Source organism: Aquarana catesbeiana, linkage group LG02 (genome assembly GCF_042186555.1).
Source record: "Aquarana catesbeiana isolate 2022-GZ linkage group LG02, ASM4218655v1, whole genome shotgun sequence".
Taxonomy (NCBI): Eukaryota; Metazoa; Chordata; class Amphibia; order Anura; family Ranidae; genus Aquarana; species Aquarana catesbeiana.
The window spans coordinates 200,542,404-200,561,768 of NC_133325.1; the positions used below are offsets into that span (position 1 = coordinate 200,542,404).

General features: G+C 37.8%; 1 protein-coding gene across 6 annotated transcripts in view; it reads left to right on the top strand.

Moving 5' to 3' along the window:
- ENOX1 (ecto-NOX disulfide-thiol exchanger 1) overlaps positions 1 to 19,365 on the top strand; it is an 855,443-nt gene that overhangs the window by 680,865 nt on the left and 155,213 nt on the right. For all 6 annotated transcript variants that reach the window (XM_073614184.1, XM_073614181.1, XM_073614186.1 and 3 more), the window contains 2 exons: positions 6,250 to 6,483; positions 16,017 to 16,229. In XM_073614184.1, the coding sequence (XP_073470285.1) occupies positions 6,250 to 6,483; positions 16,017 to 16,229 (447 nt within the window). The remainder of the gene's footprint in view (positions 1 to 6,249; positions 6,484 to 16,016; positions 16,230 to 19,365) is intronic.

Below are 19,365 nucleotides of genomic sequence, written 5' to 3' on the forward strand. Positions count from 1 at the left end.
ATAGATGGGAGCAAGTGGTATATTTTTTGTATTACAATTTGCACTGGCCTTAATCGCCAGTGTGAATTATCACGGAGGCTTGCCTTCAATGTAGTAAGCAAATTGTAAATAAAATACTGTAGAAAACAGCACTGGCATGTTTAAGGATTTATTAACATTTATTGAACATTTCTAACTTGAGCTTCCTTTTGGGAAATGGATAAATCGGTGGGTTTAGTTCATTTAAAAAAATGACTATTAAAAAAAAGTTCCACTGGCTTTTATCTCCCTTATAAGGGCAGATTAGGAGGGAGACCAGAATAAATCAATGTAGATCCAGCTATAGGTTGACATCACTTTTTGACCCTCTACTTTCTAAATGTCATTGTGATTTCCCAAAATGTTGAGAGGTATAGTTATCTCCCATGGTTGTAATAAGAATCTGATGTTAAAGAGCAATTTCAGTCAATCCAAACACGAGCTGCTGCTATTATCCAAAGAACACTCCAGCGGTGTTAAAGTAAAAAAAACAGTCATTCAATTTTCCTTAATCAGTGTTTTATTTAGTTACTTCAGACAGAATCCATGGAGCACATCACGGACCCTTTGGGCATGCACCTTCAACAGCCTTTTTTTTTTTTTTCTTTTTTTTAACTCCACCACTCCGTATCCTGTTTCAAAAGTATTGTCATCTTTGTATATCAGACTTTGTGTATGTGAGGAACAACAAGTAGCATATAGTGCAATTTTTTTGGAATGGTTTTTCTTTATTACCGGTGTTTTTAGATCACAACATTATCGACAAAAGTCAGAGGGGTGGACTGCTCTCTATATCGCTGCCTGCATGATATACTGAAGCACAGAGCTGAGGGATGTGAGGCTTTTTGCACCTTAAGGTTGAATAAACCTTTAAAGTGTTTATAAAGGTTCATTTAAAAAAAAAAAGTGTCCTACCTGCTCTGTGCAATGATTTTGCACAGAGCAGCCCTGATCCTCCTTTTTTCAGGTCCACTGCCGGCGCTCCTGGCCCCTCCTTCTGCTGTGTGCCCCCATATTAGGCTGCTAGCTATGGGCTCACTTGTGTGTGCTCGCTCCCAAGCCATGTTTGGCTCTGCCTACACTCTCTCCTCACTGGCTGTAATTGACAGCAGCAAGAGCCACTGGCTGCTGTTGTGTCTTAGCTTTGAAGAAGAAGAGACTCAGGAGAATTTCTAATAAAATAAATATATGTGGTGCTAACCCACCTAAAGGGCAGTAACTAGTAAGCCTAAACCTGAATAATAGCTGAATATTGATGTAAACACTATAAATAATAAAGATAAACACTATTGCTGGCACAGTGATCAAAAATATACATTAATAAGTGATGACGTGCAAAAAAGCAATCCACAAATACATGCAGTGCGACTCCTAGTGGTGACCACCAAATCTTCTAAAAAAAATAGGTAAAGTGCAAGTGCAATGAAAAAAACAGTGTGCAAAAAATGAAGTGAACTGATAACAACTGGCAAATAAATGTCCAAACAGTTCAAAATTGCATGAAAGTACACTTCGCGATAGCAGCCCAATGGGATCTTCTTAAAGGTGCAGCCTCTCACCTGAAGTTGCGGCCCCCAAGTGGGCCGAATCGAGCGTTATACCAGCTAGTGATAGACCTAAAACCTGGGGATCAACTTCCAATAGTTGTCACAGCCTCCGGGGACACAGGTACATCAGCCACAACAGACACTCTCCCGTCCTCCCAAGTTGTCCTCAGATGTCCTCAGATGGATGGTAAAGAAAGCAGAAATGGCTCCATAGTGTAGTATTCAGAAGTTTATATTAAAATAAAAGTAGCAACTTACATAAAAGAATACTGCGTTCCACAGTAAAGGAGAAGCTTCCGGGTTCGGTCGTACCCAAAAGCAGCGGCACCTGACTTCTCACTGACGCGTTGCCTCACACCACACGTGACTATATCAAAGGGTATAGGAGTCAGGTGTCGGGTAGCCGATATAAATAGCAGCGGCCGCTGCTGTTATTCACCACTAGATGGAGCCTGAGGACAACTTGGGAGGACGGGAGAGTGTCTGTTGTGGCTGATGTACCTGTGTCCCCTGGAGGCTGTGACAACTATTGGAAGTTGATCCCCAGGTTTTAGGTCTATCACTAGCTGGTATAACGCTTGATTCGGCCCACTTGGGGGCCGCAACTTCAAGTGAGAGGCTGGGGAAACTGTTGCTGCACTCCGGAACAAGATCGGATATACTTTATTAGACACTGGTCGTCACATTATTTATTGCACCCGCACTTTTGCACCTTCTTTAGGAAGATCCCATTGGGCTGCTATCGGGAAGTGTACTTTCATGCAATTTTGAACTGTTTGGACATTTATTTGCAAGTTATTATCAGTTCACTTCATTTTTTGCACACTGTTTTTTTCATTGCACTTGCACTTTACCTATTTTTTTGAGAAGATTTGGTGGTCACCACTAGGAGTCGCACTGCATGTATTTGTGGATTGCATTGTGTTATTTATACATTTATACATTTTCGGATACTTTATCCTACTTATTAGTTCACACATATTGTTTTATTTTTATTTATTTTTTTAGTGATGTTTACTATGGCCCTTATTTGTATGCACATTGCACTTTAAGGATTGTATTTATTCCATTGCTTTTTTGCACGTCATCACTTATTAATATATATTTTTGATCACTGTGCCAGCAATAGTGTTTATCTTTATTATTTATAGTGTTTACATCAATATTCAGCTATTATTCACGTTTAGGATTACTAGTTACTGCCCTTTAGGTGGGTTAGCACCACATATATTTATTTTATTATTTTTTGCGTATTGTGAGTACACTTGTTTATGTAGGCGGCTTCCTCTGTTATATTGGCGAGTGTGGTCATTTGCGCACTAGTTACATCATTTGTTCAGGAGAATTTCTGCTCTTGTGCACATCACTGGACCGGGATTGGGCTCAGGTAAGTATTGGGCGGGCACTGAGGGGAGAGCTGCACATAGAATGCATGAAGGAACAAAAACCTTCATCCTTTAGAACGACTTTAACTATAGCATGTCAACCTTTTGTATTATAGTGTCCTTTTTCTGTATTTATTTTGTTAATGTTTCCTTAGACATAATTGTGACCAGAATGTAAGCATACAATAAAAAGGTGTCCCCCTATCTCACCCTCACAGAAAAAGTGTCTTTTTGTGTCCCCTGTCTCACCCGCCCCGATTATCCTGCATGTTAGTTACAAAAGATGTCACTTATTGCCTCTGAAGCCTCCACAGGTTACATGTGATGGATACAATTATTTAATTAGCACATAAAAATACCAACTAGCCTCTGAAGACCCAAAACTGTGTGGTTGTCATAGAAACTGCAGAAATGCAATTAGCATCCTGTCATGAAGTTTTACTATTTTTGTAAATCTTATTGGGCTTGTTTGTGTTATCAAACCATGTCCAGTCTCATCTGATCCACTTATCAAGCTAAAGCATACCACACTTCTAGCCCTGCCAGCTGTCACACGAATTGGAATGCCGAGAGGCTTTGACAGTTGATTGAGCAACGACCGTCTTGACAAATTTAAGGTTTGTTCCAGAATGGTGTCTATTTTTTAAAGTAACACATTGTACAGACAAACATGTTCTGCCTTTTCTTTCTCTTGAGTCATGTTCTCACTGAAAACTTTAATTCCCCATGGGGTCACACAGATGTTTCTTAACTACAAGAGGAAATTGATCGTTTTTAGAGTTTAAGATTTGGTTATGCTGTATTAATAAACAAAATAAAAGTGATAGCTCTGATTACTGTAGAGTAGCATTTCTCTTGCTTTTTTTTTCAAATTATTTATAGAAATAAAGCATCCAACAGAGCAGTATAATACAAAACAATGGTGACATCTCACAAAATTCAAACAGAAGTAGCATCTCACCGGAATATAATGTACATGTAGTGCCAGACAGAGAAAGAAAAAACATGAATGGGTAATCGAAACATGTCTTTTAAAGTCAAGGAGGCAAACATAGAAATAATTGCGGCACTCCCGCCACAGTACTTGCTTGGTCAGATACACTAATTTTGTAAAAAAGAATAAGAGGGAACCAAGGGATGCATACAAAGCACCAGAAAGATGAGTATAAGGTGAAGAAAGGGGAGAGGGAATAAAAGCGAGAGGAATAAAAAGGCGGGGGGGAGGAGAGGTGACAAAGCTATGCTGTTTTTCAGCAGGACCTTGCCTTTATCAGAATAGATAAACATGTTCAAATATGACCATATTTTTGTGCATTGCTCTCGCCTGTTTTGGGCAGTAAGTACTAAATCCTCCAGAGCATTGATGCTCCTGACTTTGTTGAGTCACATCGCAATGGAAGGAGGATTGGGATCCTTCCAACGTAATGGAATGCAAGCTTTGGTGGCATTAGGCATGTGATGAAGGACTGATTTTTTATTATAGGTCTTAAGAGGGATTTGTGAGCAATGGAGCATGAAAAATGCAGGATCCTCTGGAATCGGAAAGTCAGTGAATTGTTGAGTGATCTTTTGCACCACTATCCTTCTCTTACATTTTCATCAAATTTTTGCTTGCCATCAACTCATTTATTATTTCCCTTCAATGAAACATAAGATTGTGTTACATAAAGGTCAGATGGCAGAACTAAGAGCAAAGATGAAAACTGCACATTGGCTGCTGGCGATGTGTGTTATAGGCACACACAACATAAAATATATAGAAACTGTCCATTGTAAGGAACAAGTCAATAATCAGTAGAAGTCAGGGAGCACAATATTTTATATAGCGTGTGCATTTTTGTTTCTTTGTAATTACCTCTTCTTAGTGGCATACATACAGGGGCTGTAACAGGCACCTGACCTGTTAGGAGAATTGGGAATGCTCTATACCTATGCTTCTCCACTTGTCCTTTATAATAACGTTGGAGCCTTCCATCCCATCAGCTTTTTTCCTTTGTTCTAATTAAAGAACAACTGAAGATTACCTTCATATAAGCTAAATGCATATTTGATGCAGCAAAATAAAGGGGATGCAAAGTCTTAAATTTTTTTTTTTCCCAGAGAGCAGCCACAGCCTGAGTAGAAAAGACACAAACTCTCTGCATGAAAAAGCATTTGTCTCTCTGCAAAGCTCTGACTTGTACCAGAGGTGGAGCTTTCTAATCATCAGGGAGCATGAGATTTGCCAATTGTAGAGCTATGGCTCTAACTTAGCAGACCGCTGCTTTCTCATAGAGATCAAGGGTAACTCTCTACAGCATGCTGGCAGGGGACAGACTTTGTTTTGATGCACCCAGAATGTATGCAATATTTATTTTCCGGCTAATAGCTAAATATTCTTATAACCAAGCTAAATAACAATATGATTATTTTTGTTGAATAATATGTGGCAAAAAGTAATTCAGGGAAAAACTGCCTCTCTGTCTCTCCTGTCTATACTGTAGGCATAAGCCTAGTGTGTCTAAGTGTGTGTGTAAATCCAGACCTGAAATAATAAATAGTTTTTGCGATTAGGAAAGCACACTTTTTTCAGCAAGTTAATTACGGTTTTATAAAAGCTCTGATCTTGGTTGTAAGGCTGCTTTTAATCAGAGTTTTAGATCCAGTAGGGCCTCCTTTAGAATTTTGTTATGGGGTCCTGTTTTGTTGCTCCTCTGGGCTGTATCCTTACTACATTGTGTTGGCTTTATAGCTAGCAATAATAACCAGACAACATCTTTTTTTTCTTTTTTTTCAAAATCTCAGTTTTTTTTTTTTTCTTTAAATCAACAAAACTAACACAAACACAGTGCACAATACATGTTGGTCAAAATATATATTCATCATTGAGATCCTCATCAGATCACGATACCATTTTCCTATCTAGTGAAAAATGTAACATCATAATAAACAAAATAACATCATTGTTAACAAAAGGAGTGAGTCCTGTACATAAAGGGTGTTTATAATATTAATACATATTTTTTTTTTTATTTGTTAGGTAATATTAGTAATGATCTGGTTTTTCTGTTCTTCTTTCTAGTCTGTGAGTTTACATATTATGTTTCCATAAAAGTAAAATGGGATGTCCAACTAACATGTGCCATTTTCTTGCTTTTTTATTAATCTGCACATTTCTGTAAATTATATAATTATTAAAGCATAAAGGTTTTATTCTATTACAAGAGCATCAATAACACATATTCATTCTGAAATGTGACTTAAATATTAGCGTTATGATTGGAACTCTTTAGTAATAATTATGGTCTTCTTATTTGAAGGTTATCGAATGCGTTTAGGATCCAGCACAGATAAAAAGGACTCTGGTCGCCTACATGTAGATTTTGCACAAGCAAGAGATGACTTTTATGAATGGGAATGTAAGCAGAGAATGCTTGCAAGAGAAGAACGTCATCGACGTAAGCTGCAAGTGGACAACCTGCGCCCTCCCTCACCACCAGCAATTATGCATTATTCTGAACATGAGGCCACCATGCTTGCAGAGAAGCTGAAAGGTAAAGCATAGTGTGCTGTAGCTGCAGTGCCCTCTATTACCTTAGGAGGATTTGCTTCCTTATAGGAATTTGACATAAACTAGTTACAAAAAAACAGGGGTTCAAACATTTTTATGACCAGAGACCTTAAATTGATTTCCCAGTATGTTCTAATATTCCCTTTGCCAGACAGTGGAAATCATTATCATCATCAGAACCATTAGGTACCAGTATGACTTCAGAAGATGTCTTTATCTTGGTTTTAATTTACACATGGATAGTTAGGAAATGTATAACTGATAGAACGTCATAAACATTTTAGCATATCTATTTATAAAGTAATGGAAAATCACAAAAGCACAAGCAATCTACAAGTAATAAGGTATTGTTGCTGTTTTTGTGTTACCAAAACCATGAAGTTAAGGTACAATTACTGACAATATTCTTTGCATCTCATCTGACACATCAAGTTCATTTTTCACTTTGATTTTAGGTTAAATAATGCAGAAAATTATCTTGTATTTTTTTAAATTATTTAGAGAGCTCCCCTTGTACTTTCATCATTTGGTGCCCATACCCCAATAGGTTTGGATACCTCCGGCTAAGAAAACTCTCATGTAATACAGATAATAACATTTTGGAAAAAGATAGTACAGTACATCTTGATTATTGCAAAGCTATTGGCATTCATACCTAATCTTTATCAGCCAAATATTGTTCAAATTCCATGTTATTAATGTCTATGGTTTGGGAGCTGGCAGGTTAGGTGAAGATTAAGTTCCTTTTCTCATCAGTCATGTTGTAAACGTTGAAAATATAAGGTTGTCACTCTTTATGAAGAAGGAAAGTCTGAACAAGAGGATTACTGTACATGTTTACATGATTAAAATCCCCTCAGCCTGTGTAAAACGTATTACCGACATTACCATTTACAGTGTTTGTGTTTTTGCCTGCTCCTTGATGATGCCTTTAAAGTGGTTGTGAACCCTATACAACCACTTTTGCCTACAGGTAAGCCTATAATAAGGCTTACCTGTAGGTAATGTGAATTTCTACTAAACTTGCACAGTTTAGATTTTCACTATGTACGCAGGTGCCGATGTCATCGGCACGTGCGCACTGAAGAAACGGCTCGGCCGCTCCCGCACGCATGCGTGGGAGTGACGTCATCACGGCACTGGACAATCACAGTGCCAGAGCCAGCAAACCCAAAAGTAACATTCCAGAGACATGTCACCCGTCACAGCAGTGTACAGGGACCGCTGCAACATCATCGTTCTAAGGTAAGTATTTCATAATGAGCTAGTATGCAATGCATACTAGCTCATTATGCCTTTGTCTTGCAGGTTGTTGTTTTTTTTTTGTTTTGTTTTTCAGAGCTTACAACCAATTTAAATATAAACCAGACTTTGTCTCTTTTCTGGGGGGGGGGGATGAAACAAGAAATGTATTTGCTGTGGGCAACAGTTCTTCTTTATTGTAAATACAATTCAAAATGACTGTTTATTATGTTAATACTTAAGTAAAACCTTATGGAGTGAATATAGAAGCCACCATTGCTGGCCTCTCCCTGTGAAAATGCTAGCCACCTGGCTATCATGCTGATCAAATGACATCAAGGGCAGGTTTGCAGATCAGGACAATGATGTTCACTTTAACTTTCTGTGTTCCAAGTGAGTGATTCAGAGAAAACTGAAGATAAAAACAAGAAAAAATAAACTAGTATTATAAACATTTCTTTGTTGTTTAACCACTTCCGGAGCAGCCTCTGCAGTTTTATTATGGCAGGTGGGCTCGGCTGGGCAAATCGACGTTACCTTAAGTCGCTTTTCCTTTTGGCCTCTAAGTATGAACACCGATCTCTCTTCCCTCCTAGACAGTCCCATCCCCCTACAGTTAGAACACACCTAGGGAACACGGTTAACCCCTTGATCACCCCCTAGTGTTAACCCCTTCCCTGCCAGTGATATTTATACTGTAATCAGTGCATTTTTATAGCACTGATCGCTGTATAATTGTCAATGGTCCCAAAAATGTGTCAAGTGTCCAATTTGTCCCACCATTACTAGTAAAAAAAAATAATAATAATAAAAATGACATAAATCTGTCCCCTATTTTGTAAATGCTCTAGAAAGCTCTATTTGTGGGAAAAAAGGATGTCAATTTTGTTTGGGTACAGCATCGCACGACCGCGCAATTGTCAGTTAAAACGATGCAGTGCCGTATCGCAAAAAATGGCCTGGTCATTGAGCAGCCAGATCTTCCGGGGCTGAAGTGATTAAGCAATTCTTTATAAACAAGGGTTGATAATTTCAATTCTGTATTGTAAAGGCTTAGGTATTGAAGCAGTTATCTATGACCTTGTTGCCTTTTGTTTTGGTAAAATGTGTTGCTGTATACTTGGCATAGAAAGACACTCTGATCTTGCAAAAGCTGGAAAAATACAAGAGAGATAATATAGAGTTGCTTTGATGTATTTGAGCCTTAAAGGATCACTGTACTTTTAAAACACATTTGCTTTTTTAATATACTAAGGAACACATAAAAACTTTGCATACATAAGCTTTTATATTTTTTATAATTCCATGTGCCTTCAGAGCTATCATCACAGGCCTAAGCCAGTGTAAACCTTCCTTTGTTCACATACAGTCTGAACTGTGTAGTGCATGGAGCAATTTACCTGCAACCCAGGACTGAGAACAATGCATCCATTCCCCATACCTTTTTTCCGTTGTCTTCAATGCCAGGATCCATATATCTGCGTAATCACTGAAAAGATATACCACAAATTCCTTCAACAGGGCAGCGACCAAACTCCCACTGCGATTACAGAAAACCACTTGCAGTTTTTTCCATTTCACAATATTTAATATTCATCAAAAAGCTTGTTTGGTCATGTTCACTGTTTTAATTTATTAAATAATCAAATTAATTCCACTGCGCTCCTAAAAGTGATCAAAAACTATAACTAGTGACAATGCTATTTGTGCTGCTATTTGTTAGATAACACACATAAAAAAAGGTGAAATACTCATCAGTGAAACACTGCTAATAATAATTCACAGAAGCGCAAAGAAATTCTCCAAAATGTGAACATCAAAAGGTTCAATATATACAAATTCAATAAAAAATTTGATCAAAAATGGAGTCCTTTAAGGCGAGAGTCCAAATAAGTGGCCCTCTCCCGTAAGTGAAAATACTCGCCAAACCCAATTGCCCCTCATTCTCATGAGCAGGCAATAGCGCATTAACAGTTGCTCAGCTCCATTTTAAAAATTCCCAATCGACTCTGAATTCCTTATTTTTTTAGTTCTCATCTCACCAAACATGTAGAAGGAAAGAGAACAAAAAAAAAAAGCCTCCGATAGTGTATTACTTCTAACCACAGGCTTTTGTATTTAAAATAAATTTCACTCACAGTTAAAAATGACAGGCATTTAGCATTGAGGACAATCGGATAACGACCCTCTGTGATGAAGTCGGATATGATGAAATGCGTCGGTGGTGGTTACGCGGCAATCGAATGTGATGTCGTAACATCAGGTAGACGAGTGCCGAGACTGTAGCGGCTATCGTAACCAGCATGGAGGTGGTGAGATTAGCTGCAAGAATGTTACTCGGTTGCCTTTGATGCTTAATGCCTCTCATTTTTGTTTTAAATGTGAGTGGATTTTATTTTAAATACAAAAACCTGTGTTGGAAGTAATACACTATTGGAGGCTTTTTTTGTTCTCTTTCCTTCTGCATATGGTAAGATGAGAACTAATAAAATAAGGAGCTCGGAGAGTCAATTTGGAATTTTTAAAGTGGAGCTAAACAACTGTTAGAGCACTATTATTGCCTGCTCACGAGAATGTGGGGCAATTGGGTTTGGTGATCGTTTTCAACAAGATCTAACATGTGGGGCACTTAGTTTGCACTCTTACTTTAAAAGACTCCATTTTTTATTTAATTTTTTAATGAATTTGTGTATATTGAACCTCTTTATGTTCACATTTTGGAGAATTTGTTTGCGCTACTGTGAATTATTATTAGTAGTGTGTCGCTGGTGATTATTTCACCTTTTTTATATGTATTCATTTATTAGTTATCCACATGTTCAGATTCTTTCAGATGACCTTTTAGTGCATTATAGTAAAATCTATAGCAGTATAAAGAGCACAAATTAAATGTTTTCAAATTGCCCTTTTTTTATTTGGAAGTTTAAAATTTGCATACCTAATTACTTATAGAAAAAGGCTCTTTTATGTTCTACTTTGCCAAATCTGGTCAACCTACACTATGCCAATTATACCTTTTAAAAAAAAAAACCTACACTATGCCAGTTTACTTTTCTCAGTTTTGTAAGGTAATCTGTTTGCTTGCATTTAGCAATTTTTTTAACTCAACAATTTGTGGGTTTTCTTTTAGCTCGCTGGTTTCCAGCTTTAAAAAATACCAAAGAAAGTGGCCAGTGAAGTAGATTTAACGGGATTGTAAAGTTTTGTTTTTTTTCTATAAAAATAATAAACATGTAATACTTACCTGTTCTGTGCAGTGGTTTTGCACAGAGCAGCCCCGATCCTCCTTTTCTCAGGTCCCTCTTCTGTGCTCCTGGCCCCTCCCTCTTGTTGAGTGCCCCCACAGCAAGCAGCCAAGCCGAGCTGCAGCTCTGTGTGTCCATTTCTCAGCCAATCGGGAGGGAGAGTCCTGGACAGCTGAGACACTCATGGACATTGCTGGACCGAGATGGGGCTCTGGTAAGTATTAGGGGGGCTGCTGCACACAAAATACTTTTTATCCTAATGCATAGAATGCATTAAGATAAAAAAACTTTCTGACTTTACAACCCTTTTAAGAAACATAGGTCTATTTTATCATGTATGCATGCAGTGGAAGCAGACCTTTTTTTCTAAATTGTTTTTTTATCTAATAAATTACTCAACTATGCATGAAGCAGTCCATAGAGCACTAATGTTGTAGAATATACCATAATTGATGGTAACCAATTGGAAATCATCTTGTAAAACACATGGCCACAGTAGATTGAATTTTGATTGACTGCTATAAGTTTCTGCTTACTGCACCTAATAAGTTTTTGTACAATTTCTAATTAAGTTTGCCCAAATATGTCTTATGCCTCATTAATATTTGTATTTCCTGGTGAGTCGTTGAGGTACAGGAATATTTATAACACTTTATGAAGCAACATGGCTCCTTCTGAGTGTAAATAACAAGAATGCTTTTTTTATTTTAACATTTATATAGAATTGTCAATAGCCATAAAAGCAGACTTCAGGTTGGCATTGTCTTATGGATTAAACTGTAAACATTTAGTTGGATTAACACAAATGAACAACATAAAACAAAATTGTGAAGTACTATATAAAAAGCATGGTTCCATCTGAATTTTTCCCTTCCTTGGCCTAATGTAAAGCTGATTTTCAAAAACTCTTTAATGGTAATTCTATTATTGTAGAATACCGTTACTAGGTCATAATTTAACATTTCAATGATAATGTAATGGAGGCAATTGGTGTAAGAGGTGCATGAGTATAATGCTGTTTTCTTTTGTTTAATTTGATTGCAATGCATATGATATCCTAGATTGTGTAACCATTATATGGAGCTCCCTGGTGTCCCAGTTTACTTAGGTCACTGAGTTTCTTTGCTACTTATTGACCTGGTTTAGGAAGGTTAGTGTCTCCCTAAAGGAAACCTGTGCCAGCTTTTATAGATGGAATAGATTTTATGTGAAAGGTTGTCTTTCGTGTTTTGTTCCACTGAAGTAGGAACCGTATGCATGTGCCAAATATTGTAGAAGCTGTTGAATGCACATTATAAAATAAAGAGTTTCAGTTGCAGCTTGTGAATATTTTGTATTGGAGTATAGCAGTCTAGCATTATTTATTTATTTATTTATTTTTTGCAATTGATGAAATATATTTGGAAGAAATAATATTTGCCAACTTTTGCACAAAAGTATTTTCTTTATTCTAAACTTACCTTTCTTCTATAGTTTGGAGAACTGCTAAGGGTAAAATACATGATGCTAAAAAAGTAATGAAACATTCACAGGTTTTTAATTCAAAAGAGCTTGATAATGACTAATGGCAGGTATATCCAATCAGTATGCCGCCTCTATTATTTGTAGCTGATATCCAATGCTGGAGTGAACTTTTGTTTTACATGGCAGCTCACAAATCCTGAGTTGTGCTGTGTAGTGCCAATAGTGAATATGTGTACCACCAGTAGTACATGTTCCACTCTTCGGAATTAACACTGGATAACCACTCCACTGTGAAAGGCTGAGATTAAAAAGTCATTTAGTGTGCTCTGAATTGAGTTGTAGCTCCAACATAAACTAAAAGTAATTTAACTAAAACAATTTTAGCATGTATCTAACTACTCAAAATATTACATCATACATTGTATAAGAGAGGATAAAACCAACTTAGACCAGGTTTAACCACTTGCCGACCGCCGCACACCGATGTACGTCCACTCTTTGGCGGCGGATATCGTCGTTATGGCAGCAGCTAGCTGCCATAATCCCGGTATCCCCGTTTTTGTGCAGCGGTCGGCTTTCAGGTAAAAGTGGTCCCTGCGACGGATTCGCTGCAAGATCACTTTTAGCGGTGGCGGGAGAGGGGGCCCCCCGCCGTGATCCGGTCCCCTTCGCCGCTTACCGGAGGCGTCGGTAGCGGCGGAGGCGATCGTCTCCCTTCTGTGCCTGGAGACGAGTGAGGCTAAGATGGCGCCCACTCGTCTCCATGACACTGCTGGGCGGAAGCGACGTCAAAACATCACTTCCGCCCATGCCTCTTAAAGGCACATTTTTTTCAATGTCATTTTTTAAAATGTCTTTTTCTTTTTTTTATTGCATTTTAATGTAAATATGAGATCTGAGGTTTTTTTGACCTCAGATCTCATATTTAAGAGGTCCTGTCATGCTTTTTTCTATTACAAGGGAGGTTTACATTTCTTGTAATAATTGGAATAAAAGTGACACATTTTTTTTTTTCAAAACAGTGTAAAAATATATAAAATCATGTAAAATAAATAATTTTAAAAAATTTTAAAACCCCCGTCCCGACGAGCTCGCGCACAGAATCGACCGCATATGTGAGTAGCGCCCGCATATGAAAACGGTGGTCAAACAACATGTGAGGTATCGTCGCGACTGGTAGAGCGAGAGCAATAATTCTAGCCCTAGACCTCCTCTGTAACGCAAAACATGCAACCTGTAGAATTTTTTAAACGTCGCCTTTGGAGATTTTTGAAGGTAAAAGTTTGACGCCATTTCACGAGCAGGCGCAATTTTGAAGCATGAAATGTTGGGTATCAATTTACTTGGCGTAACATTATATTTCATATTATAAAAAAAATTGGGCTAACTTTACTGTTGTCTTATTTTTTTATTCAAAAAGTTTGAGAGCAGGATATAAAATTTTCCGACAACAAAATCCTTTGTCGGAAATTCCGATTGTGTGTACACAAATCTGACGGACAAAGTGCCCCGTATGGTCAGAATAAATAAAGAGATGAAAGCTATTGGCCACTGCCCTGTTTATAGTCCTGACGTACGTGTTTTACATCACCGCATTTAGAACGATCAGATTTTCCGACAACTTTGTGTGACCGTGTGTATGCAAGACAAGTTTGAGCCAACATCCATCGGAAAGAATCCTAGGATTTTGTTGTCGGAATTTCCGATCAAAGTCCGACCGTGTGTACGGGGCATAAGACCGCTGCGCAAATACGGTGCAAAAAAAAGTATTGCATTGACTGCCATTTTATTCTCTAGGGTGTTAGGAAAAAAAACAATATATAATGTTTGGGGGTTCTACGTAATTTTCTAGCAAAAAACACCTAAAAAAAAACCACCTAAAAAACACCTAAAATCCAAAACAAGGCTGGTCCTTAAGTGGTTAATATAAGATGACCTCAGATTTTTTAAAAAAAGGTCCTAATTATTATCAAGAGTATAGTTTTTAAATTAAAAAACAGAAAGAAATAATGTATTATAGAATCTAAAATATTATACTACATACTGGAACTATGTATAATTGGTATAATGATAACCAAGGAAATAAAAGTTCTGCTACCAGAACTATATAAAGTGTAAATTGAAAGAGGCGAGAGAGAATAGGGGGAAAAAGTAAAAGAGAGAAAGAACATAAAAGAAAAGGTAATCTTAGGTAGGAGAAAAAATAGATAGGGAAGAAAGAAATGAGAGGTAGTAGCGGTCCCCGGGGTAGTACATGGTAATAAACACATACCATGAATGCAGAGAATGGAAGTATAAATCGAGATTACCAAGGTATTAGTAGGGAAGCATCAAAATTGGAAGGCAAAAAGTGAGTCAGAGCAGTGGTTCTCAACCTCAGTCCTCAAGTACCCCCAATTGCCATGTTTTCAGGTTTTCCTTTACTTTGCACAGCTGCTTTAAATCAATATCAATGACATTGTATTGATAAGAGCTATTTTATCGAAGGAAGTTCCCAAAACATGGCCTGTTGGGGGTACTTGAGGACTGAGGTTGAGAACCACTGACCTGGAGGACTCAACTACCTAGAGCACTCAACAGCGCCCTGCAAAGATTTTTGAATCTTTTTTTAAATTGTGGGAAGAAGATCCCCAGCCTGCTTTTACAGCAGGGGTGGGGTGCAGCTGCAGCAGTAACATGTTACATGTTACACCCTGAATAAGGGTGCAACATGGTATAAAAGGTGAACTTTTAATCTTTGAATCATTATGGAGTATTTGTTAAGATGTTGATTAATATAGAACAATAATTACACTAAACTGACAGGTTATATAGTCAATTTGCATAGTAGTAGTACAAGAAGAGAAAATATGGTCCCATCCCCATTAACACCAGTGATCCAGAATCTAGTTTTCACGCCTGGGCTTGATAATAAACAGCTCCGAAGGTTGATAGGAATAGGTAGAACTAGATGCATGCACTTTGTTACCCAACAGGGTTGGATGTCAACGCAGGACCTCTCCACTCTTTCACAGCCTCCCTTGAGCCCTTAGTCTGCCTTTCAATTGTCACACTTTTTAAGGTCTATAGCAGATGCGGAACTATATGTAAGGCCACTGACTGCTGACATAGGTTTGAGTTAGTTTTTTTTTTTTCTCTTTCCCTCCTTTTATAGTAGATTTTGTCTCCGGACCCCCATTGATGGGGTCAGGAGAAAGGTTTCTCATCTTAAAGTAGTTAAGTTAAGGTATAAGTAATATAGGTTAACATTTGCAGTAATTGATGCATATTGACATAGTTTGGAAGTTACTATTTGATTTGAAGTGAATTTGCACTAGGGTGGCATATTCATTTCTATTCTTCATTAATCTCCTATCTTTAGTTTATAAATTTAATATGTGTCAGTGTTGGCCTATTAGATGTATATGCTTAGCAAAGTTGGTTTTGTAATAGGTTTATTTCTTTGTTTGTCTTTTTTTTTTTTACATGATTGTTATAAGTGGAAAAATCTTTGAATAAAGAATTATACGTAAAAAAAATAAAATATGGTGAATTTTCAGGTCTCCTTGTTCTTCTTTCTATTCAGATGACACCAAATTCACGGAGGCTATCAGTGTCCTCCTGACCTGGATAGAGAGAGGGGAAGTCAATCGAAGGTCAGCAAATCAGTTCTACTCAATGGTGCAGTCTGCAAATAGTCATGTTAGACGACTGATAAATGAAAAAGGAACACATGAAGAAAAAATGGAGGAAGCCAAGGAGATCTACAAAACAGAATTGCTGGGAATTCTTACCCAATGTAAGTACCATTTTATTTATTTTTCATAATTTCTGGGGTAAGTAACTTTATATATTTGGGCCCACAACAAGGTGAGCAACTGACCAAAGGTAAGGTTTGCAAGAAGTACAATTTGTCTTGTCGGATCGCATGATATTCCAACTGAGTGATGTTTTCATCATGTGCAGCGCATCCAGCAATCGGTGACACTTTTCAATGTAGTCAGATTAAAGTACATGAAATATATTATTTTCTGGTTTTCCATCCAGTTGATACTGACCACACCTCATTTAAAGCATTTAAAAAACTTCACACTACAAAAACTTTAAACTGTTTAAATCCCTGTTGAAGAACTTTAGCTTTCTTTTGTAACGACACTTTAACTTTATGTTGGCAGATGGGAAAAGATACTCTCTAGTGCTCTGATTAAGCTCTAACTGCCAAACACTTTTGTCTAATAGTGGACCTATTCCATTTTTCCAGTTTTCAAGTCTCCATATATTATCTCAAAATTCTCCCTTTCTTACATACCTGACAGAATTTTTCAAAATTTTCCTTTTTTCTAGATTTTACCCAGTATTTAATACTTTGGCACAACCGTATAAAAAGTATCTTTATGGGAATGGTTGGATAAAACGTCATTATTTTTATTGCAAATGTCAACGAGTGGGGAGCCTTCAAGTTATTACACAGCAATTGGGGGGAGTGCTAACCCTCCTGTTTTTTAAGTTATCTTTTTTTTCCCCCCTTTAAATAATAGCATTATTAGCATGTTTGAATAGATATACTTAATCTAGCAAGGTATTATAAGTTACAGGATAATTGTGCTACTTGAAAAGTAAATGGAAAGTAGCAAAATTACCTAACCAATCAATTTAACTGCTAAGACATTGGTATAGATTTTATAGGACAGTTAGAGTGCTGGTGATATATATATTTAAACAATTACTACTAGCCCTACTGTGGACTTTTTTGCAAATTTTTGCAAAAGTCTATCTTTCTCAATGGTATCAAACGTATGGACAGAAAGTGTGTGGCCTTCAGAGTCCTAATAGCTGAGTTTTAATTTCCCAGCTGACATTAGATCAATATAATAATGCTGTGAATGCAATTTCAGGAACAGGCTTTTAGATGCTCAGCTTTTACATTAATAAGACTAAAATGCATCTGACTGGCGGGGTAAAGTAGTCTGAGGGCTCTATTGATTTATAAGTCTGTGTCTGAAGTATAAGATGTATGTATCACATTGAAGTACCTGTGTATTGAAAGTGCACTTGAATATAACAGCAAATTAAATGCGTGTGTCACTTCACTTTTCAGTAAAGTTCGTTTGAACTCTTTACTCTGAGTATTGCAGGCTTTTTATGTCTGAGTTCCACTGCAAACCAAAGGTTAATGCACATGTTGCTTCCAACTAAAATGTATCATTTTTAATAGTGCTTCATCTTTGCTGCAAAATAAGACCCTTTTGATGTGTATGTATGTATGTATACATACATATAGACAACCTTAAAAGCTTGGTTCACTTTTTCACAAAAAATGAAAAGGTGAGCTAACTCACAACACCCTCCCCATCCCTCTGGTCCTCGCTACATCTGCCTTTTGTGATGCCCATCTTCCGATGTTCTCTGTAATCGGTATATTGGTCAAGTACTTTAAGACATCACTGCGCAGTGCCAGAACCCGTGTCCTCCGATGCTCTCTCTAATTGCTATAATGCTCCAGTACTTTAAGACCTCACTGCACAGCGCCAGAAACTGTGTAACAAAATAATGCAAACAATGCGAGCACTCATTGGTCAGCTTTGACCATGTGTCCACACTGACCAAATGAATTATTTCTAAGCTCCTTTCTTCCGGGATGATTTCCTGAAACAAAGAAGAGATTCCTATTGATCAGCACAAATACGTGGCCAGCGCTGACCAATGAGCACTTGCTATTACAAGCAATATGCTGCTATACAGCCCCCAGGGCTGTTTAGTAAAGTTTTAAAGTGCCAGACCATTATACCAGCTGTAGAGGGCATTGGAAGATGAGGATCACATAAGGTACATGCGGCAAGGACTGGAGGAGTGTGGAGAATGCTGGGAGTTCACATTTTATTTTTTTGTGAAAAGGTGAACTGATCATTTAAAAGGAACTGAACTCTGAAAGGTGTGCCCAGAAAAGACTAGCAGAGGTCAAAGGACTAGACATCTGTATTTCCTTTGATCTTTCCTTAACTGAACCCCCCCCCCCCCCCAATTATTTGCCATGCCTTGGTTAAGGCAAGGTTTTACTTTCTCATATTAGATCCTCCAACAAGGAGAACAGTGATCACACTCAGAGTCAGAGGCAGCAGTGCCTTAGATCTCACACTGCACATATACAGCTATGAGGCTGTAGGTACAGGAGTGTATAGGTAAATGTACATGCCAACTTTTAACCTTTATTTTTTTGGAAGGAACTCAAGACAAAATTTACATTTTAGGGTACTGCTTAGGCACATCTAACATAACCTAGTAAATCTTCACGTGAATTCCATTCCATTTTCAGTTATCTGAAAAATAAAATAAATCAACACCTTTATTTCCCAGTTCTAAGCTGGAATCCCACACAACCACCCACACAGGTATGTATTTCCCTTTCTGTGATAGCAGACGAGTTCTCAGTTTACATTCTCTGTGCAAAATTCTTCTCCAGTAAAGTGTCTGTACTTTAACTACTAATATACTTTAACAGATAAGTTCACCTTTACAAAAAAATCTGTATGGTGAACTTACACAGCACCCCCTCTTCACCCCCCCTGTCCCGCTAATCTGGAGCGTGGCACTCTCCTGTTCTGAGCCCTGCTATAGCTGCGTCACCGGACTGGGGCTTAGAAATCCCCTTGGCCTAATCTCCAAAACGTCCCCCGTCAGGAGATACATTTAGGAGTATTCTAATTGGTCGGCGCGTCCTGTCTGTGGGGAAGAAGAAGAGTTAAAGCAGAGGAGATTTCTAAGCCCCAGTCCGGTGAGGCGGCTATAGCAGGGCTCAGAACGGGAGATTGCCATGCTTCAGGTCAGCGGGATAGGGGGGATGAGGGGGTCCTGTGCAAGTTCACCTTACAGATTTTTCTGTAATGGTGAATTTCCACTTTAATGAGACTTTACTCCCAGCTTCTTTTTACCATTAA